Source organism: Prionailurus bengalensis, chromosome B2, assembly GCF_016509475.1.
Source record: "Prionailurus bengalensis isolate Pbe53 chromosome B2, Fcat_Pben_1.1_paternal_pri, whole genome shotgun sequence".
Classification (NCBI taxonomy): Eukaryota; Metazoa; Chordata; class Mammalia; order Carnivora; family Felidae; genus Prionailurus; species Prionailurus bengalensis.
The window spans coordinates 40,724,355-40,749,991 of record NC_057349.1 but is presented as its reverse complement, the minus strand read 5'-3'; the positions used below and the strand labels follow the sequence as shown (position 1 = coordinate 40,749,991).

Below are 25,637 nucleotides of genomic sequence, written 5' to 3'. Positions count from 1 at the left end.
AATATGGCACAGAGGAGAGTCAGATTAAGAGTGACTTCGAATTCTGGCTCTTTCACTTATTCTGTGATTATTTTTTGGACAAGTTGCTTCATCCCTGAACCTCAGTTCCCTTCTCTTCAACATGGTAACAGTATTCATACCCACCCCATGAAGCTGTGGTAAAAACTAAGTAAGATCATGTATGTAAAGCACCTAGAGCAGCCGCTAGCACATCGTGAGAGCTCAGTAAACACAATCTAATATTCTTAGCTGGAGAAGGGAGAGGCAGTCCTCAGATAAATTTAGTCATTAAGCCAAAAGATGATAAATGGGAGTGGGAAGACGACTAAGCTGGTGATCAGGAAAAGGTATGTGTGATATAAAGCAGAATGGGGACAGTGGGGAGTGGTAAGAGTAGGAATGGGGGGGCGGGGATAGAAGACGACAGAAGAAAGGCGTGAAGAAGAGGGGAAACATGGGATGTGAACCTCAATGGGGGCAGGGGTCCTAGTAGTGTGGCGGGGGTCGGGGTGGGGTTGGGGGGACAAGGCAGGGAAGTGACTTAGCGACGGACAACCGATGAGCAGGGTGAAGTAAAACAACCGATGGGCTAAAGTGGGGGGTAGAAGCAGAACTATCATGGGCCTAGAACAGAAGCTGTAAACTGAGGTGTGGGGGTGAGGTCTGGACCTGGGGATGAGACAGCAGGTAGACGCGTGTAGGAAGGTCAGACCCAAGCTTGCAGACCATGGGGTGGCGGAGGCCACTAGGGCAGCGGAACGGCTTTAGGAGGCGGGGTGAGGATGGGGGGGCGCGGTCCGAGGAGGCTGACAGGACCGAGAGAATCTCAGAGAGCAAGACCTGGCTCCCGTCGTCAACCCCACGGAGACCGCGTCTGGGAGCGGGAAGGGAACGCGGCAGGGACTGGGTCGCCTCAGGACCCTCCTCTCACCTCCCACCGCCCGGCTTGGCCCTCGCTGGGAGCCAGCGGCCGGTCCCGCCGTCCTGGCCCCGCCTCTTCAGCAGCTCCCTTCCGGGTCACACCGCGAGGGAGGGCCCGGCCCGGCTTCTACGGGTCCCCCAGCGGCCCACAGTCGAGCGTGGCGGAAGGGCGCGCGAGTGGAGCATGCGTAGTGGCCGCGCCGCTGCGTTGGGGCGCGCTGCGGTCAGAGGCGGCGCTCGCTGTCGCGTTGCTCCTCGTTGCAGAAGTACGCAGCGCTTTCCCTCCATCACCTCGGAAGCAGCATTGGCATATAGTGGGTCGGCTTCCCCATCCACCAGAAACCTACACCTTCACCCCGGAGCTGTCCTTTGAGTTTTCACGAGGTCACGTGGCCATGAGTTTCCCAAACCCAAACTCCTTAAGCAGTGGTTTGGCTTGGTTGAGTCACTTTACCTATAAATTAATATGGCTCATCTGTGTGTTGGCCTAAACACCTAACAAAACCATGCACAAAGATAAAGGCTCCAGCTCCCCGAAATGTTCCTTAGATTAAGCCGCAGGGTTATACAGCCCAAAGCTCCCCTTAGCTTTGCCCTTGTTCTCATCAAGCAGCCAGGCTTGCATCTCAGAACAACGTTTAGAGTTTGATTCCTTTTCATTCTTCCCTCCCTCCCTACACGGAGAAACGGAGGCAAAGACCCCACTGTCTGTGCACAAAAATGATACATTTATTGAAAGAGTATTTTTTTAATACAAAAGAAAGCTCTGTACATAGGACTGTGACCATGTCCACTATTCCTGGGTCAGCATCCCAGGGGAAGTAGAAACCACTTACATACACACTCCACATTCATACACACACACACACACACGCACACACACACACTCAGGCACACACACTTGCACACACATGCACACGCGCACGCACATACACACACGCACTCCAGAGCCACCAAGGAAGGGAAACACCAAGGGTTGCTGCACATATAAATGCCACCTCATCCCTGACGCACACATGTTCTCCCAAGGCCACGCTCACACAACACACATTATAAGCACTTTGCCTGATTCACTCACTGGGTCTGTCTTTCGTGAGAAGGAGAGGAGGAATTCATCAGTCTCCTTCCCTGGGTGGGGGAGTGGGGAGTGAGTGAATGATCGTGGAGTGAAACAAGAGCAGAGAAAGGGGGCTGGGCAGTTATAGACCTGAGTCCCAAGCTCCCCGACTCTCTGGCCCCTGATTTGCCATGCCCCAGCCTTGTAAGCCACCCATAAACCCCAGCTATCTCCAGGAGAAAGCCCAGAATGGTGACTTCCATCTTGGTACCCCAAACTGGGGCAAGACAGCAATGGGGGTTAGAGGTTACAGGGGTTCTCAAACATGTCGGCAAATCATCCCCTTGATAACTAGGCTGTGCACAAAAACTTCCCCCACCCCTTCACCTAATCACAGAAGCAGGATTGTTCTTCCTGAAGGCAGTCACAGGGGTTAATAAAACTCCACCCCAACTGCTGCCCTGTTCTGAAAAAAAGCTCCCTTTCTGGATATAGGGGTTGAAGGTAGGCTCTGACACAGGGTAAAAGACCCTCCCCCTATGCTGGCCCATCCTCAAGGTCTACCCCGTAGCGGGCAGAGTGGGGTAGGGCACGGCCCCTGTACAAATTACATAAATACTGAGGTTACACTTAGAAAAATAAAGTCATTTTCTTCAAGGCTTTTTGTCTTAATTTAAAAAAGTTACAGTAGCTGCTCACTCCCTGGGAGAGCTGCCCATTTCTGGCTCCCCTATCTCTATACTCAGCCCAAGAGCTGCTCCCGTTTCTTCTGCCCCCCATTCCTGCCTCTCACCCCCTCCCAGACCCCACCCTGCTCACTGCAACTTGGGCCCCAGGCAGCTGCAGGCCTGGGGGAGCGCAAGGCTGCAATGCCCATGTGTGTGGCACAAATGAAGTCAGTTGCCTCTACCTGACACCCTCCCACCCCCGCCCCCACATTTGGTCTCCCTCTTCCCTCTCCCTTGCAACAGCCCTAAAGGGCAAAAAGAGACCCAGGGCTGTGGGTCACCCTCCCCACCCCGTTGGGGCATGGCCTGAGGGCCCCTCCCCCGGTTTTCTCCTGGAAACAACCCAGGACCGGGCAATCCCAGAATCTCCCCTACACACTGGTGGGCCCCGAGCTCATGGGGTGGCTCTGTCCCCAGAGGCCCAGCCAGTTCCGGGGAGCCCCAGGGCTCCCCAGGGAAGGGGAGCTTGGGGAGGGAGGGGGACGAGAAAAACGCCATAAAAAAAAGTTTAAATATTTTAAAAATATATATTTATAGATTTGTTTTCACTTCGTCTCCTCAAATAAAAAGTTCAAAATCAACTTTAAGTAAAGCAGCTGGGAGGAGAGGGGGGAAGACAGGGTGAGAGGGAACACTGGTGGTTCCCTCCAACCCGGGAGTCCCTGGAGTCCCAAGGGGATTGGCAAGGCAGGGCAGGGCAGATGGCCCCAGAACCCTGCTCTGTGCACAGGCCCAGTTCTCAGGAGCTGCAGAGACAACGGGGCGGCAGCGTGAGGGAAGAAGCCCCATCTCCCCAGGTGGCTCCCTGAGGGGCAGGGGTAGGGCTCTTTTTGTCCAGCCTGTGACAGACACAGGGCTGACACAGAGTCAGCAAGGCTGGGAGAGGACCCCAACTGCTTCCTCAGGGGGAACACGGTGCCTAGTCCCACAGAGGCCTATATGTGGGAAGGTGGGGCACGGTCCCATTGGATAAGCTAATACTCATGGCAAACATGGAGCCAAGCTGGCAAGGGGAGTCTGAGGAGGGAGGACAGCCCCACCATCAACAGAAAATGGGAGGTGGAGCTAGGAGGGGAGGGTGAGGGAGGACGGGGTGGAGGGCAGGCTGGCCCATTTCTTTGGCTGGAGTGAGAGGGCTCAGTCCCGTGGCTGCCCACTCCTCCTCCCTGCCTCCCTCCTGCGGCCCGTCAACGTGTGTGTAAAGAAAACGTGAAAAGGCAACAATAAATAAGTGGTGCCATCCCTTGGGCCATCTGTCCAGGGCGGCAGGGCGGATCAGTCACTCTTGGTGCTGTGGGCGGCGTCCAGGTTCACCACCTGTAACTCGGTGAGGTTGCTGCTGCTCCCAGCCTGCTGCCCTATCACAGCCATCTGGAGGGAAAAGGATGTGTAAGGAAGAGGGACCAGCCAGGGGAAGCTCCCACTGCTTGCCTGCCTGTCCACCACAGGCCTGACCAGGAAAACAGGCCTCCTGACTAGGGATCTTGGCTTTGACCAATAGGTAAATTGAATCCCCAAGGTCAAGATAAAGAAATGGCTGGCTGGCTGGCTGGCATGGGGTGAAGGGTGCCCCCCACCTACCTGGTGAAGCTGAACTGCAGAAACAGGGATCTGCACTGTCCCAGATGGTGCCGTCAGGAACACCTGGGGGACACCACCTGCAGTGGGAAACCACAAAAGATACTCAAATCGCCTGCTCAAGTGAAACTTCCAGATTATCGGAGAAGTGATGATAAATGCACAAGTGACCCTGTAAGCCTCAGACGTACGTGCCCAAAGGTGAGTGTCCAAATGTGTCCGTGTCCATGTGTGCATGTAGGTATGTGTTTTCAAGTACGCATATGTAGCCTAGTGAACAGCTATGGGTGTCAAAATATATGTGCAAGCATCTGTGTGTGTGTGTGTGTGTGTGTCTGTGTGTGTGTAGGTATATGTGTGGACATTCTAGTTTGTGTATGTGAATGTGTACATCTAGGTGTATATGTGGGGGACCATTTGAGCATGTGGGTATATAAAGGAGGAAATGGTCCTCCTTTTCTCAGCCCCACCCCACAACTCACCTTGTTCCTGGACCTGGCTGTGGGACACCTGCATGGTGGATGGCGCCTGGGAGAAGGCATTGAGCACGGTGAGGCTGCCATCAGCCAAGCCCGAGGTGGGTGCATACATCACCGCATGGGGACTAGGGTACATCATGTGGCCGCCCACAGTTGTGGGCACGGATGACGTCATGATGGTGGCGGGCAATGTCACTGGCAAACACAGACACACATCTGTGAGGTTGGCACTGGCCCCCATCCCACTCCCAGGAATTCCAGGACTCCAGAGCCCTCATGCCACTTCCCAGGTCAGAAGTGGGAGAAGACTCATTCCTCTGCTCCCTTTCATCAACTAAGCAAAGCCTTATTTTTTTCTTGAACACAAGAGCACCAACCTTTAATTGTATCCTATCACATTGTACCATTCAGTTGTCTATCTGCTGAATTCTTTGTTCCAAGACCCTAAGGCCCTGGGAAAAACAAAGATTACAATGACTGACCCACTCTAAGGAAACTCACATACTCCCTTTTCAGGGGGTTCCATTATCCCATTTTTATTTGTTCTCACTTCTCCCTCTTTCTAAACGTGTGGCTAACAAACTCATCTTTTAAACATCAAACGTTAACGTGCATAAGGTCACCTGGGATCTTGTTAAAAAGCAGATTCTAATTCAGTAGGTTTGGGGTAAGACTTAAGAGTCTGCATTTCTATCAAGCTCCCAGATGATGCTAGGCTTCTGTCCATAGACCACACCTTGTGTAACAAGACTGTCACTAACAAGAACCTAAAATTAATTTTATTTTGAAAGTGTCTCATCATTTCTGAAATGACTAGAGACACCAAGAGGAATTACAGCTACTCAGAACCTAGGATACCCTCCCACAAGGAAACTGCTTTATAAATCTTTCCTGATAATTAAGCAAACATGTGCCTTTGGGCAAGTAACTTCTTTCTGGGCCTCCAGCTTCTCATCTGAATGAAGAGAAGCGTGGCCTCAATGCTCCCTAATTTATTCCTGGAATCCATAGCCCTACCACAGGGCAGGATTCCAAACCCAGCCATCCTCACCTGACTTTCCCATAAGGATTAGAATAAGGGTTAAGCCAAATGCCTCCATCTCCACATTAAGAAATTCTCAGACCTTAGTTACAGGAGGGATATTGCTGGGCACTTTGCTGCTAGGCCTCATGAATGAGGCAGGGCAGGGAGGTGAGAGTTTTGAGCTATACCTGTCCCGCTGGAGGAGGTCTGCGTGAGGTCTGTGCTGCTGTCGCGAGAGGGAGACGCTTGCTGTGGGGCCTGGTGCACCTGAATGGCCTGCACTGGGACCTGCTGGGCCACTGCCCCACCTATGAGACACAGAGACTTACTCATGTTCTGTCCTACCCATCTACCACCTGCACCAAGCACCCACAAACAACCCTAGGCCCAGGGTCTGGCACACTGCTCCCCAACTCCCATAGCTATCTTTCCTGGGAGCTAAAGAGGCCCTTTGTGTCCTGAATCTTGTCTCCATGGGTTTCTGCCCTCTGCTCGTGCCCTTCCCTCCTCCTCCCACCCCAGGCCTTGCCTCTGCCTCCTTGGTTGACATAGGAGCTAGCACTGAACCATCAAGGACATGACCTATCCTCCACTCAAGGTAGGGAAGTGGTGGAATGTCTATGGTCCCTGTGGCAGTGGGGGGCACAGGGCTGGGCTAGCTAGACAAGGCCAGAGAGTATGCTTGAAACTTATTGACAAGGATAATAGGGGTCCCAGCGGGGAAGGGTGTGCCTACCAGTGGGACATAAGAGGCTTCTCTCAGGCTCTGGCCCCTGCCCACCCTCCTTCTAGCAGGGAAAGAGGTTCTCCTTGTGCCAGCCCTAAACCCACTCTTGGCACGCTCAGTTTGCCCCCTGTGACTTGACTCACCGGGCATGAGGGTGAAGCTGGTAGGCAGCTGCATGAGGCCTCCGGAGGAGACAGGGCCACTGCCTGTACTCTTCAGCACAGTCCCGTTGGCACTGCTGACAGCGCTGGGGCTGACGCTAGCAGACACTGGTGCCAGGTAGTTCGTGATGGGGAAGGAGGGGCCGCTGCTGACTTGCATGGTGGTAGAGGTGCTGGGTGCTGTTTGGATGGTGGAGGTGGTACCCGGCAGGTTGGTGACTGTGAACGCGGGTTTCGGTGTGTCCTACACCCAGAGGAAAGATGCAGCAGTGAGCCTCTACCGGACCCTGCCCCTGCAGAGGCTTTGTGTGGCGTGACACAACCCAGACTGGAACCAGTGAGCTTGGGTTCAAACCCCAGCTCTGCCATTTACCTGCCGTCTGACCCCTGGACAAGTTACTGAGCTGCTGAACTTCAGTTTCCTGTCTGTAAAAGGAGAAGACCTACCCCCATAGGTGTTGTGAAGATTAATAGGTTAACACACATAAAGTTCCTGACACCTAAAAAGAGCAGTAAGTATTTGCTGCTCTGCTGCTGATACCATCCCAATTCCCTGAATTCTCTGCCCCAGTGGACTGTGGTAAATCACATCGGCTGGGGGACCAGGACACAGGGGTCTATTCCCGGCTCTGGCAGTGATCATCTATGTGACCCTGGGGAAATCACTTCCTCTTTCTGAGCCTCAGTTCTCCTCTTCTGTAAACATGAGGGGGCTGGGCTACTATGTCCTTTAAAAAATCTTTCCAGCTCTGATTTGCCAGGCTTCTGAGATAGGGACAAGAGTTTTTCAAGGAATTTAGGGTTTCAGAGAGATCTTGGGTGTTTGGCAATTAAGCACTCATGCCAAATACTTAACGATTTAAACTATCAATGGAATTTTTTAAATACATAATTTATTATTATTTTTATGTTTGTTTACTTATTTTGGGAGAGCACGTGTGCACATGGGGGAAGGGCAGAGAGAGAGAATCCCAAGCAGGTTGTCAGCCCGAAGCCTGAAGCAGAGCTTTATCTCACTAACCAGGAGATCGTGACCTGGGCTGAAATTAAGAGTCTGATGCTCAACCGACTGAGCCCCTATTAAATAGGCGCTCCTATTAAACTACCAAAGGAATTTATTCCTCCAACAAAGTTCCCTGGGAATAAATGAGCCCTACTGCTTCAAGAGTTTGCAATTACAGATGATATGCCAGTAAGAGGGGGTATCCCGGAGCACTGACCCTCCCCTCAGCGAGCCTTTGTTCTTAGAAGGGGAAGGAGGAAGCCACAAACTGAGAACCAAGCCCAGAGAACTGAGGGGGTTCAAACACTGGGGGTGGGTCAGCGCGGGATGTTTGCTAGGCAGCTGAGCTCGAAGCCTCTGATTGGCGAAGGCGTTGCTAAGGCAAACAGTGCCGCTTCCTCCGATTGGCCAGTTAGTGAAGGGCCACCCGGAAGGTGGGGCTCCCCAGAGGAGCAATGGAGGAAGCCCCGCCCCCTCTCCTTACCGGGAAGAGGAAGGGGGGGGGGCGTAACTAGGGCTAGCATCCCTAGCAGCAGCGAATACACTCCCTAAACGTGCCCAGGCCCGGACATCCTGAAGAGGTAGGCGGCTGGCTAGTAAGGTAGTCTCCAGCCCAGTCAACGAGCCCGCCTGTCGACAGTGCTGGGTTCCCAGGACCCTGGAGCCCACGAGTGCTTCCTTCCTACTCCCTGGCAACTCAGCCTGCTGCGAGGGCAGGGCTAAGCTACGCCCCCGCCCCCAGCAGGGAGACAGCTGGCGGGAGGAATGCAAGGGCCCTGCCAGGCGGGCGGGCTGCAGGCGGGAGGCCGGCCTGGAGCCGGAGCCGGCCTTATAAGGGCACGGAGGCCGCCCGCTTATCTAGGGGGCCGGCCTCCTGTCAGGATGGCGAGGATGGACACCTGTCCCCTAGGATGAGGGGCACTAACCCGGCTCCATCCCACCTCGGTGGGCACCTATCCTGAGTGAGGGAGAGACGGGGACCCCCTCCCCTCTCTGCCGGTGAAGTCCCTCCCCTTCCTTCCCCTCAGATAGGCGACCCAAACACACCTTGGTCTCCCCACTGCTGTCGGACTCCGACACCTGGTAGGTGAGGTCTGTCTCTTCAAAGCCCGTGGCACTCATTCTCTGGTCTGTGGTGGGGTCTGAACGGGGTGGAGAGTCTGGCGAGTTGAGGCAGGTCTGAATCAGTGCCTTGCCAGTCTCACTGGTGATCATTGGCTGCAGTTTGCGGGTGGCAAAGGTATACACATGGCCTGTTTCACTGGCCACCAGCAACAGCACCTGTGTCCCTGTCAGCGTGGACAGCTCATAGGCCTGGGGGTAGGGGGGGAGGAGATGGGTAGGTCAGCCAAACTATTTCTCTCTACCTTCCTTGGGAAGTAGGGAAGAAAAGAAATACACAGTGATCTCAACCCCCTGTCCGCCCCCCTCCGCCCCCCAGGGACCTTCCTCTCCAGTGACTGGGGCAGGGAAAGGGTCTATCAAGATATCTGGAAGTGAGCTGGAGAGCAGAAGAACTACCATGCTCCTCCTTTGAGGAGCAGCCACTGACCTGCAGATACCTCAGGCACAGTCACAGCCCCCTAGTGACAGAATATATAACCTCAGGGGACTTGGGGTGGCAGGGGGCAGATAGCTGCTCCTGACTACAGCTTAGTGCCAAGAGCCTCATGGAGAGAGGGCTCTCACCCACTCTTCACTGTCACAGGAACCAAACTGAAGTTGCTATCACACTGTAAGTCGCATTAGGGATAAGGGGCCACGCCAAGTAAGTTCTAAGCTGTCCCACGTTTCTTCCCAGAAACCACACAAGCCCTAACCTGTTGCCATTTGTCCTTCTGCCCTATAATACTGTGCTACCCCCTTTTTTCTGTCTTTGTCTTGATGCAGTAGCATCTGGAATGATGGGAGAGGAGACGGGGGCTAGATTAGCAGCTACCACCCTTCCATGAGCCCAGGAAGGACACCAAGGGTGGCCCCATGGATGGTATCCTTACTCTCCCAAAAGTTCCACAACCCACCTTGGAAGCAGCTCTGGTTTCTATAGGGGACAGAAATAAACACTATCCAATGTCCCCAGGGTTCTAGCTTGTTTCCCAGTTCACCTGCTTCCATCCCTTCCCATATCTTCTACACCTCAAGACGGCTCCTTTCCTCATCCCTATTGACTGGATTGCTGGCTGGAAGAGGAAGAATTTCTAGGTACCTCTGCAAACCTCCCTGCCTTCCCCCAAACTCCATGCACAGATTCTCCCTAGGGCTGGAAACACCACTTGTCCCAAAGGCAGATGGTTCTGAAGTCTGTCCTGCAGGGAGTGTGCAGGTTTCCAGTGGATGCAAAGGAAGACACATGGCCATCGCTCGACTCAGTCCCTGCTGCTCAGGGCAGCATCAGTTCTCCTGCTTTGCTCCCTTACCTGGGGCTCTTAAGCCCCATTGGGTCATCATACCTGTCGGTCCTTCCAGCCAGCACTACTCTTGTGGTGCCCACCTTCTTCCCACACATGCTGGCTCATTGTTGTTACAGAGCTTCAGCCTCTTCACCTCCATACCTTCCCTTGGCCCCCTGCTTTTCCAGCACCCTCCCCCGAACACCAGAAGGCATTGGATCTAGTGACCCCCGCGTCTCATTAACCACCTTCCAAGCAGCCTCCAAGCTTCCCACAACCACTCTTCACCCCTTCACTCCTCAAGGGCCCCGTTCCTCTCTCGCGCCCGTCACTCCCACCTCGGCGCCTTTCCCCTCTTCTCTGGACGTTCGCGGCATCTCCCCTCTCCCCACATTTCCTTAGCGCCCCTCCCCTCTCGCCCTCCTGGGGTAACAGCTATACCCTCCCACACAGCTCCTGCAGACTCGCCGCCTCTCACCTCCGCCTCGGCTCTGCCTTCCTCCCGGGCTCCCCCTGCGCGTCCCCACCCTCCGTGTCCCCTGTGGCCGGCCAGCCTCCCGGCCCGGTACCTTCTTCATGATGCCCGTCTTCCTCTTGCTGAAGGTCGTGTAGCGCCGCAGTTTGTTGTCGATGAACTCCATCTTGATCTTCACGCGGCCCCGAGTCTTCTTACCCGGCTTGGCCCCGCTCACCGCGCCGCTCACCGGCCCATAGCCCCCGGTGGCCGCCGCCGCCGCCTCGGGCCCACCGACCACCACGCCGAGCTCCATCTCGCTCAGGCTCCGCTTCAGGCCGCGCCGCTCCGCGCCCAGCTCCTCCTCCTCACCCGACTCCGAGTCGCCCTCGCTGCCGCTGTAGAGGGCCCCCGCGGTGGGCGCCGGGGTGGTTGTCGCTGCTGCTGCAGCCTCCCTCTCGAGGCGGCCCGGCCCGAGCCCCGCGCCGTTCCCGGGAACCCGGCCCCCGTTAGCCCCGCGAGTCCCGCCGCCGCCGCCGCCGCCACCTCCCGGCCGCCCCGTCGGGGTCCGGTTCAGGCTGCCCCCCAGGGCCGAGCCCCGGCCCAGCGCCGCCGCGGCCCCAGCTTGGCTCGGTAACATGGCGCTCAATGCAGGAGGGCGGACGGGCAGTCAGCGAGGAATCGGAGCCGCCGCCGCCGCCGCCATCGGCTTCCCGGCTCAACCCGGCACTCCCGCTGCTGCTAGAGCCTCTATCGCTGCCGCCGCCGCCGCCGCTGCGAACCCGGGGCCCCTGCACGCCCGGGCCGACCTGGGCCCTCACTTTCCTGCCCCTGTGGCCCGGGTTGCCCCAGGCCGCTCGGAGCGCCCCCTGTCCGTATGCTAGGGCGGCGCGCCCGGCGGCCGTCAGCGTCCCCCGGGGGGCAGGGGCTGCTGGCCGCGGCCGAGACGGCGGGTGGAGGGGGCCGGGACCACGCGCTGGCGGCGGAGGGATCCCCCGACCCTTCCCCCCATATAAAGAGATACAATGTTTCCTTTTATGGCGAGGCCGCTCCTTATATGGTGAGCCCCTGCGCCCCCGCCGCATTGGTCCGTGGTTCCGGCACCTCCGCTCCCCATTGGCCCACAGGGAGCGCTTATTTGCATAGACATACCGAACTCGCTGCTGTCATCCCGCGTCAGACGGCGACTCCGAAAGGGGAGGAGCCGACGCCTCTTAAAGGAACAGGAGAGGAGGTACGACTCCGCCCCCCTGACCGGAGAATGGTGGAGAGAATTGGGAGGAACCTGCTGAGGGGAAGCCTGGGAGTGGACCGGAGTTCAGTCCCGCGGAGAAATGCGAGCAGCACCAGGAACCCGGCATTAGAAGGGCTGGAAGGAAACACTGGGGTAGTTCCTGAGTGGATTGTGCGTGTTGCAGTAAATGATATAATGCAGCCCAAATTCCAAGGGAGTGCAGGGATTGGAGCACTTCCCCACGCCTTCCTAAGGGAGGCAAAATTTACTGGCTGAGCCGAGGAGGCTTGGGTCCCTGGCGTCCAGACTTGTCGCTTCCCCGCCGCTCCAACCCTTCCCCTCCCCCCGACTTCCTTTCCCTTTCCCTCTCTTTTCCAGGCAACGACACTTTCCCACCAGGCCGGCTCCCCGGTCCTCATTCATCATCCTCTATACTGGAGGGATCTTTGGCAGACATACATCTGGAAAAGACCGGGGGGAGACAGTCGGCCTCCCAGTCCCCGAAGGGGGCAGGGAGACGAGATGAAGATCAGTGAAGACTTCCAGCTGCGGGCTGGGCTGGGGGAGGGGGTTGTCCCGGGGATAAAGCCCACCCCACCGCCAGTGCAAAGGCCTGGGAAAAAGTAGAGCCAGACAGAAAGTTTCAGCAAATAAGTCAGCCAGCCAGCATGCGCTCGCGCACACAAACGCGCACACGCGCGCGCGCACACACACACACACACACACACACGCACTTACCCTTCTATGGAAAGCCCATGAAGGGGTGGGCGGTTAGAACTGGAGCGCTGCAAAGCCCAGGTTCAGGGTTTGGGTCTGGATCTCAGCTCCAAGGCCGTGAAAATATGTTGCTTGGACTTTGCAGTTACACAAATTACTCAAATCTGGAATCAGCCCCTTTCTAGCCTGCGCCTGGAAATAAGGGTTCGACCTCTCCAAACTCCATCATATTCCTCATTGTTGGTACCCATCCGCTGAGGTTCTTAATGCAAATTACATGAGATAAAGGCTAAAGCATAGAGTAAGTGGTCAGTTAATAGGAGCTCCTGGGGTAATCAATTCCTCCGTGGAATAAACATCGGGTTGTTTTGAAGGGGATGGGAGAGTGATATTTCCTTTCCTTAAAAATTTTTGTGAAGACTAAATAAAGTGGTTGGTTTTGTTTGACCCATTAGTGGTAGTGGTAATGAAATGAATTTAGTGTACTGCAACCAGCATTTAAAATAATACATGAGTACCACAAAAAGCAAGGGCAAATATTTTTGCATGAAACTTTTGTTTGCATTATTGTTAGGTTGAACCATGTAAAATTGCCATTTTATAGATCAAGAGGGTAGCATATTGTCGATTTCATATGGCTCAATATGTGTGTGTACTTGGTGATGATGTCAATTGCATTTCTTACTGTGAGTCACAGTCCAAAGACTGAGAATACTGAAAGTATGTTCAAGTGATTTGTGAGACCTAATTGTGTGTGCGTATACACACACTCATCAAAACCCTAACTACAGGAAGGAATTAAGAGCTCCTACTCTACCCCATTTCCCAATAGTTTCAAAGAGGTTTTTTTCCCCCCTAATTTACTCTACATAACAGGTAGTTTAACATATGGAGTGTGTTAGCTCAAGAGGAAGAACAGGTCAAATACATAAATAGGTTCCAGAAGAGCTTTAGGGGCCACTAACGGTGCTTGGGCCTGTGATTTGCCTGAGCAGTACAGTCATAGAACCACAGCCCTGGGCTTTCATTCTTGCCTGACTTCTAAAGACTTCTGTGTTTGAGACCCCTAGTTTAGACACACGCATGGTTGATAACCCTTAGCAGTGGCACTCCAGAGGACAATTACTGTCTGCCACATCCACAGGGTGTGGTGTGGAATGAGCACAGTTCTTAGCTTCCCTTCAAATAGATTGACCTCTCCCACTTCACCCAATCCCTGGGCCATTGCACACCAGCATTAGTGCCCCAGCTCCTTTGCCTGATTGGGATGGCTTCATTTTACATAAAAATCTGGATTCTCTCAATTAGAATTTTTAGCAACTCCTAGTCTATGCACCCGCAAGAGCACTATAGTCCGGAGCTGAATTGAGTGGTGGCCACAGCAGAGGCTTCTGCTGTCAGGCTCACTATAGACTCCACACAGCTCACTGAGCTCAGATAAGTGCCCCGCCTGGCCTCTCTGGAATGTGAGTTTGGTGCTTCTCTGATAAGGCCTGTATCACAGTAACCCCTTGGAATATGGGTGCTCATGTCTACCCCTGACCATGAAGGACCTCCAGAGGGGCATCAGAATTCCAGCCAGATGCCCCACATACCACACCATTCCCGCATTGACCTTTATTTCGTTCTCCTGATTTTTATCACCCAAATATCAGAACAAAAATTAAGGATATCTTTTAAAAATTATTATCACCAGAGGTGCCCACGTGTCTCAGTTGATTAAGTGCCTGACTCTTAATTTTTTTTAAATGTTTATTTTTGAGAGAGAGAGAGAGAGAGAGAGAGACAGAGTGTGAGTGGTGGAGGGGCAGAGAGGGAGACACAGAATCTGAAGCAGGCTCCAGGCTCTGAGCTGTCAGCACAGAGCCCAATGTGGGGCTGGAACCCACAGACCATGAGATCATGACCTGAGCCAAAGTTGAACACTCAACCGACTGACCCACCCAGGCACCTCATGTGTCCAACTCTTGATTTCGGCTCAGGTCATGATCTCACAAATCATGAGATTGAGCTCCACATCACTGCTGTCAGTGCAGAGCCTGCTTGGGATTCTCTCTCTCTGCCCCTCCCCTGCTCATGCTCTTTCTCTCTAAATAAGTATTTTAAAAAATTACTATCACCAGAAGAAAAAAAAAATTACCACTCTGAAAGTGTTTGCATTTGGAATTAACCTTTATGCAAGGGCTCTTCATGGAGAACAAGTCTCAGTTGTGATTGCAGCATTAGAGAGAATTGAATGGAAAAGAGGTTGTGACTCAGTGTGCCCAGGAAAAGTCTGAAAAGCCACACTCCAGAGACTACTGGTATTTACCACTGGAGAGCAGGGTTGGAGAGAGAGGAGTGTTTTTTGCTTTATACAAGTCTGTGCCATTTGCCTTCTTCCATGACCAGTATTATTTTTTAATAATTTTTTTCTCTTACAATTAAGTGAAGAAAGAAAACCGGGTAGAGGTAGAATAAATGGATCTTGGACAGGGAAGGGGGTCCATATAGAGGAGGGCTCACAATGGACTGAGTAAGGGTGACTATTCTCCAAACATTGGTACCATTGATGGAAAAAGAGAACTTGGCTGAAGAAGCAGGTTTGTGAGAGAGAGAAGTTCAGTTAGGGCCCAGGGAAGCAGGCAGTGGGAAACGTCCTGTAGGAAATGGACAGCGTGTGTCTACAGCTTGAGGCAGAAGCTAGAATTGGAGCTAATGCTCTGAGAACTGTCCACCCTGAAGGGCTGATTAAAGCCATGTGAAGTGAGAGGAGATTCCTAAGGGTAAGCACATGAGGGTAAGCACATGAAGAGAGCAAAGCCAAGGACAGAATCCAGATCAGCTAGCTCTGGGGCAGACAGGAGAAGGAAGCCTCAGCCAGAGCTGGAGAAGGCTGGTCAGAGAAGGTGGAGCTAAAGTACCATCATCAAAGTCAAGAGAGGAGAGTTTGAAGAGGCAGACGTAGCGAGCAGTGTAGCCACAGCCGAGTGGTCAAGGGATACCAGGAGTTTGTGATTGACCTTCTAGAGTAGTACCTTCCTAGTTCTTTGGAGTGCAACCCACAGTAAGAAATCATTTTTACATCATAACCTGTGGTGAGTTAGATCGTTGCTCCCAATTCTTCACACCCTGTGGTGGAATTAGATATCCAACATCCTTTGCCACGTGACTTTGCAGTACCTCTTACTGGGATTGATGTTGGGTTTTGACATGTGACTTGCTTTGGCTGATGAAACACTAACAGACTCATGGATATAGGTGCATGCATGATCTGGCTTGACCCCTTGTGCTCCAGTCACTGCAGGATAGCCTGCTCTAGGGCCAGCAGAGGAGACCCACACCAGACCTTCAGCCTAGAGCCAAGCCCAGCCCAACTGGGCTAGGTCCAGCCAAGATCAGCCAAACCTCACCAACCTGCAGATCCATGAGCGAGAAAAATAAATTGTAAGCAACTGAGATTTGGGGCTTATTGTACAGCACCACCACCCCAAAGGCTGACATAATCCAATATGTAGAAACATGTATCAAATATTACCAACAAAATTTTGTAAAAGAATACTTACCCTTAAGGTATATACAATGTACTCTAATAATTTCTATTGTTACTTTTTTTTTTTTTAACGCTGGCTACAACCCACATTAAAAAAAACACTCTTCTAGAAAAGTTGTTCTCAGATTTTTTTTACTCCAACACATCTCAGGGATATGACACACTGTATAACAACAAATAAGTGGCTCACTCACTAGCTGTGCAACCTCTGGGAAACTACTTGACCACCCCGAGCTTCAGTTTCCTAATCTGAGAAAGGGGAATGATAATAGAGTACAACAACTATAGAGTAGTTGCAGAGATTAAATGAGAATGACGCATGTTAAGTGTTTAGCAAAGTCATTGGTATAAAGCAGGTATTCAATAAATATTAGCTATTATTTCCATTACTGAGAAGTTTGGTGAGAAACAGAAGGAACCAGACCATTTCAGAGTTAAGAATGAGTTACAGGGCACCTGAGTGGCTCAGTCGGTTCAACATCTGACTCTTGGTTTCGGCTCAGGTCATCATCTCACAGTTTGTGAGTTCGAGGCCCGCATGGGGCTCTGTGTGGACAGCATGGAGCCTGCTTGGCATTCTCTCTCTCTCTCTCTCTCTCTCTCTCTCTCTCTCTCTGCCCCTCCCCTCTTTGCTCTCTCTCACGCTCAAAATAAATAAACTTAAAAAACAAATTATAAAAATAAAAAAGAATGAGTTACGGACTCATTTCTTTGGGATGGGGAACCAGGCTGAAGCTATTGGAATAATAATAATAATAATAATAATAATAATAATAATAATAAAATTGATGACACCAGGTCTAAATAACAAAGGAGCAAGAAACCAGTTGAGGGCCCTCAACAAGGGCATCAATGAGACACCGAGCACCAGTTCTTTGCTCTGTTCTACCTGCTCTATCTCCCTCCTAGAATCTTAAAGGGACTCAGAGACCTGAATCTGTTATTAATTCCTTCTCCAATCCTGTTCTAACTTGTCCCCCACCCTGCCTCCTACCCTCCCCACCTGAGCATGAGGATTAAGCCAGCCAGCAAAGAATAAGTAGTTGGCAGTCAGAGGGCAACACAGGGTCACACAGACAAGAGGTGGCCTTGCGTCCTCAACCCGTATTCTAAACTGCTCTGCGAAACAGAGACAAAGACCTGTGTTTACTGGTTATTCCTGTCCAAACCCCACTAGACTTCATGAAGGCATGTGGCCCCTTCTGATAAGTGACGGAAGAAGGGACACCATCCATGGACAACGGCATGGAATGAGCATCGGAAGCAGGTTGTAAAAAAGGCTTCTTTATTGAGAGCAGCGAGTGTTAAAAAAAAACAACAACAAATAAACAAACAACAACAACAACAACAACAAAGGTGTGAGGCAGGGGTGGCCCATCCTCCCCACTTCCTCCAGGGCCCACCCCTCCCTCCCATGCCCCCCACCCCACGCTGCAAGTACATACAAAAGCCGCCCATGGTGCATACAAAAAGGGCGGGTTATATAGTGTCAAAAGCTCCTGAAACTCCTTCATCTGCCAGGCACTTAGGATGAGGAAAGGAGAGAAGGGTGCGGGGGAGGCATGGGTCTGGGTCAGCGTGCACAAGTCCACGGGCTGAGGACTCACTGGTGCATCTTCCACAATCCTGGCACAGACCCCAAGGTAGGCCCCGTGGACTAGAACAAGCCAGGAAACTTGAGTATATTAAAGAACTCCCCTCAGATCCAGCTTAGCCCTTCCTGGGCCAAGTTGGCACATGACTGGCAGAACTGAACCTGGTTAAGGGAAGGAGACCCAGGCCAGAAACTGGGGTTACCTGAGGCACCCACACTGTCCCTGGTGGGAGAAGGGGGGGCAGAGAATGCTGCCCAGCTCAAGGCCCTGGTCACTCAGTCTGGGTCTGAATCAGCCTCCCCAAGGGCTGAGGATGAGGAAGAGGAGGAAACCCCAGGCCCTGCCCAGACCTTAATAGTGCCTGTGGTCCCAGGGCAGGGCCCCTAGGGACAAGGAAGACAGGGATCTTGCCCATCATGCTGTGGGTGCCCCTCAAGAGGTCCTCCCCTGCCCACACCATCCTGAGGCACGGCCTGCCTGGGCTCCTTCCTCAAGGCTTGCTGTCTGCCGGGTTGTCTCCCAAGGTGTTGGCGATCTCACTGAAGGAGGGCCGGTCCTTGGGGCTGAGGGCCCAGCAGCGCTGCATCAGCCGATAGAGCTTGGAAGGGCAGCCCTCAGGCTGAGGGAGTCTCGCCTTCCCAGCCTGCAAGTCTGTAGGGAAGATGGCCGGTGGAGCATTAGTCGAAACGTTTAACCACCTGTCTGACTCTGCGAGGCCTGCAGTTCCCATAAGCAGCCACATGAGGGCAACTCAGGGTCAGGGGCGCTTGCCAGTGGGTGGGCACTGACTCAAGGAGTGTGCAGGAAGTATCTTGCAATCAAAGGTGATGATTCCCCTGGCGCTGGCCCCGGGTCTCTCTGACTGGTGGGGAGAGGTCCATGCCGCACGGGAGGCAGGCAATGCACGAGGACTGAAGTGGGGTCAATGGGCAGGCATCAGAGTAGCTGGACTGGGCACTGGGGTCAAAGACTATTTACCAACCAGTATATAAATATTAATTAGTCTTTCAGCTGGAGTGGCCATGCCTGTATACCTGCTAACACCAGCCTGAGAGGTGAGGCAGGCTTAGTCAGCCCCAGGACCCTGAGCAAACTCTCCACCTGGAGAACATCTGCAATCAACCTCTGGAAACACAACTGCCTACCTGCCAGCACTTCATCATCTGCCTGTCCACCATGGGGCATCTCTCCATGGGTGAACACTTCCCACATCAGCACGCCAAAGGCCCAAACGTCGGACTTCGTGGAGAAATCGCCCTCCAGGATGGCCTCGGGGGACATCCAACGCAGCGGCACCCAGGCCTGGCGGAAGTGGTAGTACTCACTGTGGGAAAGAAGCATACACAGAGGTGGGGTGGGGCCTCCCGGGCTCACTGGGTAGAATGGGGAACACGGCCTGGGATCCCAACCTCAGCCCACGTCTGGGTCTCATACCCAGGCTAGAACCCTATTTTTCTACATCAAGGCCCTCAGAGAAATTGGTTAACATTTATGCAAAGCATGGGTGTGTGCTGGATGAAACTTGGAGGCATCCACGTGGGGTCTGAGGGTAAAAATTTGGTTAAGAATCAAAATTTGCCTAAATGTTAATGTTTCTAAAAGCTAACATCGGGGGTGCCTGGGTGGCTCAGTCGGTTAAGTGTCTGACTTTGGCTCAGACCGTGATCTCAAGGTTTGTGGGCTCAAGCCCTGCGTCGGGCTCTGTGCCGACAGCCTGGAGCCTGCTTCGGATTCTGTGTCTCCCTCTCTCTCTGCCCCTCCCCCCACTCATGCTTGCTCTCTCTCTCTCTCTCTCTCTCAAAAATAAACATTATTTTAAAAATTAAAAAATAAATAATAAAAGCTAACAATCATATGCATTTTCTGTTTAAAAGAAAATGTGAAAAACAACATATTACATGGAAAGAAAAGTTGAAGAGCTTTACTAGTGATAAACCAATCACGACTAAAGGAACAGCCAGACGGAACTGTGGTGACTCAGAGCCAGGGGGAAGTTCCCTGGAGAGGCTATAGAGTGAGTGCACATTCCAGAGCAATCTCTGGCTGTGGCTGCTGAGCTCCAAGTCTTAGGCTTCAAGATAGCAATTACTGAACTTAGGAAGTTACAGAGGGAACCATACGGACAGTGAAATTACATATAAACTGTTATAAAGCTATAAAAAAGGTTCATAACGTTTTATAGAGAGAAAACTTACAAGCATCAGGGACCTGTGGCCCACTGGCTAAGAAGCCTGTTACACCTTTGGAGAAAGGATGGGGAAACTCTGTCCCCTCCCAAGCCCTCCAGCTTTGGATCAAGCAGACACTAAGCACTTTCCCACATACCCCCAAGCCTCGCCTGCCCTCTGGCCCTCACCACCCCGACCGGTGTCCTTCTACCTGTTGTACACATCCTTGCTGAGTCCCAGGGCCGACACCTTCACCTGTCTCTGGGCGCTGACCAGGCAGTTCCGAGCGGCCAGGTCCTTGTGCACAAAGCGATTGTTGGACAGGTGCTCCATGCCCAGGGCCACCTGGGTGCACAGTGACACCTGCAGCGAGAAAGGGGCCTGTCAGAACAGCCCAGGACTAGAGATCAAGGCGACCATCCCCGACACAACCCTTGGTGAGGTCTCAACGCCATCGCTGAGACATGTAGGGAGCCCTGAAGCAAAGACACAACAGCCTCGATTTCCCTCTCTATAAAATGGGGATAATAACAGCGCCTGTCTCACTGGTCTGTTAGAAGAACTGCGTTAAATGAAGTTAAGCTCTTGGAACCACTCTGACACAGAGCAGCTGTTAGATTAGGTTAAGTGGCACATGGGGCAGGGAGAACACATCCATATTAACCACCTGTTGAGTGAAACATAACTGGACAGTAATCACAGCTTACATGTTTGTGGGTTGTTCCTTTTTTACTTCAAAATTACATGATTTCTGCTAGTTGTGCTTAAAACAAACAAAACAAGACATATGCGTGTGTGTGTGTTTTCTGTGCATGTGTGTGAATGTACATACACATGGGACTGGCTGCCTCCAAGCAGAGGAGCTGGGGACTAGAGAGTAGAAAAGCCGGGCAATCTAAATATTTTTAAATTGTGAATTGCATAAGAAAACTTCATAAAATATACATATACTCCCACAAATTAAAAAGCTCACACTCAGGTAACTGTCACTAAGTAAAAACAAAAACAAAACCCGACAATGCTAGCATCCCAGAAACCCCAAGGGCTCCTTTTTAATCATATATTCTCCCTCTCAAGAGGTAACCCCTATCCTGCCTTTTACAATAATAATCTCTTGGCTGTTCTTTATAGTTTTCCCACTTACACATACATTCATTCCTAAACCACAGAATTCAGTCCCGCTGAACCAGATAAAGTTGGAAGTACTTTTGGGTCTTGATTCTTTCACTCAATATTGTGAGATCCATCCGTTTTTGTGTGTGTTTGTTTGCGGGGATCACTGTACTTAGTCCTTTTTCACCATAAATACACCACAATTCATTCATTCTACTGCCAATGGATATTTGTTTTTCTCCAGTTTTTGGCTATTAAAAACTGCTGCAGGACACCTGGGTGGCTCGGTGGGTTAAGCATCTAACTCGATTTCGGCTCAGCTCATGATCTCACGGTCCTGAGATTGAGCCCCGCATCGGGCTCTGCGCTGAGCATGATGCCTGCTTAAGATTTGCTCTCCCTCTCCCTCTCCCTCTGCCCCTTCCCCGCTCAGGTGTGTGCTCTTTCTCTGTCTCTCTCTAAAAACAACAGTGCTGCTATAACTGTCCTGATGGGTATACATGCTTGAGTTTCTTTAAAATACTGAGACACTGGTCACGGATTAGGAGTATCTCTAGCTCTACAAAATAATGCCAAAGTGTAAGAGAGTTGGGGATATTTTTCGCTGATCTCCTTTTTAAAACGTCGAGCCATGGGGGCGCCTGGGTGGCTCAGTCAGTTGAACTTCCGACTTCGGCTCAGGTCATGATCTCACAGCTCACGGGTTCGAGCCCTGTGTCAGCTCTGTGCTGACAGCTTGGAGCCTAGAGCCTGCTTCGGATTCTGTGTCTGCCTCTCTCTCTGCCCCTCCCCCACTCATGCTCTGTCTCTCTCTCTCTCTCTCTCTCTCTCTCTCTCTCTCTCTCAAAAAGAAACATTAAAAAGAAATTTAAAATAAATAAAATGTCCAGTCATGTGTATTATTATTATTTTTGCTATTACCATCATTATTGTATATAATACATTACTTAACGTATTAAATGGAATCACAATTAAATTATATTAACATTTAAAAAGTATGTATCGATGGACTGGACAAGTATGGAGCACGTGGAGCACTGGACACCACACACAGCTGGGTGTTGGTGGAACAGAACAGGCACAGCAGGGCAGGGGTCCCGGTGAGAGAGCAGTCTAGAAAGGAGATGAGAAGTGTACCTGCAGGAGGCTGCCACCACCAGGGAGAGGGTGGTCCATGCCAAGCAGGAAAAAGCAGAGTATCAGGGGAGTGCTTGTAAAGACCCAAGGCCCCTTCACTCTGTCACCTTATATTCAAACCCTGGGAGAACCCACTGGGGATGCGTATGACCTGTAGCATTTCCTTGTATATAAAAACAAAGCAAACAAATGAAAAGAGGTCCCTGGGGGAGCTTATTTAACAAGTTACTGGCCAGCTGTGTGTTTCTCCTGGCATACAGGCTCACTCTCAGGATTCATAAGGGAGAAGTCACCTACCATGTAATACAATCAGAAGAAATGAAGATAAGAATGCTGCCAGTAACCAATCTTATCAAGGAAATAAAAATCACGGCCTGGTGATACCGTTGTACATGTATCTGACTGCAAAAGGTCAAAAGTCTGCCACTTATTTCAAATTGTTCAGGAAAAAAAATACATAAAAATAATATCCGTTTATGGGGCGCCTGGGTGGCTCAGCCGGTTAAGCGTCCGACTTCGGCTCAGGTCATGATCTCACAGTTCGTGGGTTCGAGCCACGTGTCAGGCTCTGTGCTGACAGCTCTGAGCCTGGAGCCTGCTTCGGATTCTGTGTCTCCCTCTCTCTCTGCCCCTCTCCCATTCACACTCCATCTCTATCAAAAATAAACATGAAGAAAAACTTAAAAAAAAAATCCACGTACCTATAGCAAGAGATTGATAAAGCAAATGGGGTAAAATGCAAATAATTGAACCTGGGCAAATGGTTTGTAGGGGTTCCTTGAACTATTCTTATCCTCTTTTAAGTCTGAAATATCAAAAGTTACCAAACATATACACACATACACATGCACACAAATGAAAAATAACACTAAGTAAAAGCAGCCCGTGTGTGGACCAATGATGACAGTATGTCTTAACCAAAGACCATGGTCAATCAGCGTCTATGGTCCTGAAGTTCGGAAACGAAAACAAGCGAATGGGAGCGGTAGAGGGGCTGCTGGTGCAAGAAGGAAACCACCGAGCCAGAGAGAAGGGCCCGGGAACATGCTGAGCACCTGCTGTATGCCAAGCCCTGAGTTAGGCTGGCCGCCTCTCCCGTGTACACCTTGTAGTGTGGGGGTCATCCTCAGCTTTACCCGTGGTCCCCTGCAAGGCTCTGTACCCAGTCTAATGCCAGAGCCCAGCTCTCTCCCCAACAATACAGCTGCCTCTCCTGGCTCATATCACTGGTAATGCGGGAACGGGAAGGGCTGTCTACCCATAAGCAAGCCCGGGGGTGGGGTGCTGGCTACAAACTGACCCTTTAGCATCCTTGTGGCTCCAAGCGGTCTCACTGGCCTGACTCCCAGGTCACAGAAAGGCTGGCAGAGGATGAAGCCTAAGCACCAAGAGGGGGTCACTCCAAAGACAGATCTCAATCTGTGTGCACTGGTGAGTGACATCCCTGTGGGCCCCACTGCCTCCTCTGGTGGTTTGCTAACTGTAGTGACAACCTATTAGTAGGTCATGAAACCAATCGAGTGAATCATAATGGGCAATAAAAATTTTTAAATGGAATGAAAAATATCAGAGTATATATAACACTCAGTAAAGGTAAGTGTCATTCATAAAACTTTTCTCATTAAAAAAGTACATACACATGCGTGTGTTGGCTTGTGATACAAATGTGCTATTTGCTACTGTAAGTCTCAGTCAAAAGTTTTAAAAACAATGGTCTATATACAGATGGCCAATAGACACATAAAAAGATGCTCCACATCACTCATCATCAGAGAAATGCAAATCAAAACCACAATGAGGAGCGCTTGGGTGGCTCAGTCAGTTGAGCCTCTGACTCTTGATTTCAGCTGGGGTTGTGATCCCAGGGTCGTGGGATTGAGCCCGGTGTCGGGCTCTACACCAAATGTGAAGCCTGCTTGGGATTCTCCCTCCCAATCTCTCTCTCTCTCTCTCTCTCTCTCTCTCTCTCTCTCTCTCTCTCTCTCTCTCTCTCTCCCCCCCCTCTACCCGACTTGTGCTTTTCTCATTCTCTCTCTCTAAATAAATAAATCCTACAAAACACACAAGATATTACCTCACACCAATCAGAACGGCTAGTATCAAAAAGACAAGAAATAACAAGTGTTGGCAAGAGTGTGGGAAAAAAGGAACCCTCATGCACTGTTGGTAGGAATGTAAATTAGTGCAGCCATTCTGGAATATAGTATAGAGGTTCCTCAAAAAACTAAAAATAGGGACGCCTGGTTGGCTCTGTTGGTTGATAGAGCAGGCGACTCATTTTTTTTTTAATGTTTATTTATTTTTGACAGAGAGAGAGACGGAGCATGAGCAGGGGAGGGGTAGAGAGAGAGGGAGACACAGAATCAAAAGCAGGCTCCAGGCTCTGAGCTGACAGCACAGAGCCCAATGCGGGGCTCGAACTCACAGACCGTGAGATCATGGCCTGAGCCGAAGTCGGACGCTCAACCAACTGAGCCACCCAGGTGCCCCTCATTTTTTTTTTTTAAGTTTATTTGAGAGAGAGAGAGAGAGAGAGAGAGAGAGAGAGAAAGCACACGAGCGGGGAGCGGGGCAGTGGGGGAGGGGCAGGGGGGGAGGGGAGCGGGGGAGGGGAAAAGAGAGAATCCCAAGCAGGCCCCCACACTGCCAGCACAGGGGCTGACGTGGGAGTCGAACCCACGAACCATGAGATCATGACCTCAGCCGAAGTCCCAGCCTAACCCAGGCCTTAGCCAGAGGCCCAAACAACTGAGCCACTGAGATGCCTCAGAGCATGCAACTCTTGATCTTTGGGTTGTAAATTCAAGCCCCATATTGGGCATAAAGATTACTTAAAACAAACAAACAAATAAATAACACCTAAAACATCCTAATAAAAAAAAACAACAACTAAAAGTAGAAGTACCATACAATCCAGTAATTCCACTTGTGGGTATTTACCTAAAGAAACAAAAACATTAATTTGAAGAAATACATGCACCCCTATGTTTACTGCAGCACTATTTGCAGCAGCCAAAAATGAAAGCAGCCTAAGTGTCCACTGATAGATGAACGAATAAAGAAGAGGTGGCATATATGTACAGTTGAATATTATTCAGCCATAAGAATGGGATCTCGCCATTTGTGACAACATGGATGGACCTAGAGGGCGATACGTTCAGTGGAAAAAGTCAGACAGAGAAAGACAAATACCATATGACTTCACTTATGTGTGGAGTCTAAAAAACAAAACAAACAAACAACAATAACAACAATGGAGGAAAAACAGACTCATAAATAAAGAGAACAAACTGGACGTTGCCAGAGGGGAGGGGGGTGGGGGGATGGCAAAACAGAATACATAAATATAGAATACATAAATACAAATACATAAACACAAATACAAAATAGAATACATAAAATACAATGTATATAACAACAACACTAGGTTGTACACCTAAAACGAACATAGTATGTCAACTATACTTCAATTAAAATTTTTTAATTTAGGGGCACCTGGCTGGCTTCGTGGGAAGAGCGTGCGACTCTTGATCTTGGGGTCATGAGTTCAAGCCCCACGCTGGGTATAAAGATTACTTAAATTAATTTTAGAAAACTAAAAAAATTTAAAAGTCACACA

General features: G+C 51.1%; 3 protein-coding genes across 13 annotated transcripts in view; all 3 read right to left on the bottom strand.

The window, feature by feature from the left end:
• CUL9 (cullin 9) overlaps positions 1–1,058 on the bottom strand; it is a 37,317-nt gene extending 36,259 nt beyond the window's left edge. For 9 of the 11 annotated variants that reach the window (XR_006298932.1, XM_043591463.1, XM_043591466.1 and 6 more), the window contains exon 1: positions 932–1,056. The gene's annotated coding sequence lies outside the window, so the exon portion shown is untranslated. Of the gene's footprint in view, positions 1–931 lie in introns of all 11 variants that reach the window. The other 2 variants (XR_006298933.1, XR_006298934.1) reach the window with 1 other exon arrangement.
• A 568-nt stretch (positions 1,059–1,626) lies between these two features.
• SRF (serum response factor) lies at positions 1,627–11,401 on the bottom strand. The gene is made up of 7 exons (XM_043591462.1): positions 10,638–11,401; positions 8,726–8,992; positions 6,658–6,919; positions 5,976–6,095; positions 4,767–4,958; positions 4,288–4,364; positions 1,627–4,077 (listed from the first exon to the last, which is right to left on the bottom strand). The coding sequence occupies exons 1-7, from the start codon at positions 11,160–11,162 to the stop codon at positions 3,982–3,984; spliced, it is 1,539 nt and encodes a 512-aa protein (XP_043447397.1). The 5' UTR covers positions 11,163–11,401; the 3' UTR covers positions 1,627–3,981.
• Positions 11,402–17,273: 5,872 nt separating this feature from the next.
• Positions 17,274–25,637, bottom strand: part of PTK7 (protein tyrosine kinase 7 (inactive)) — a 64,328-nt gene continuing 55,964 nt past the window's right edge. The window contains exons 18-20 of the mRNA XM_043591461.1: positions 19,980–20,131; positions 18,746–18,924; positions 17,274–18,251 (exon numbers count right to left, since the gene is read on the bottom strand). Of these exons, the coding sequence (XP_043447396.1) occupies positions 18,091–18,251; positions 18,746–18,924; positions 19,980–20,131 (492 nt within the window). The 3' untranslated portion in view covers positions 17,274–18,090. The remainder of the gene's footprint in view (positions 18,252–18,745; positions 18,925–19,979; positions 20,132–25,637) is intronic.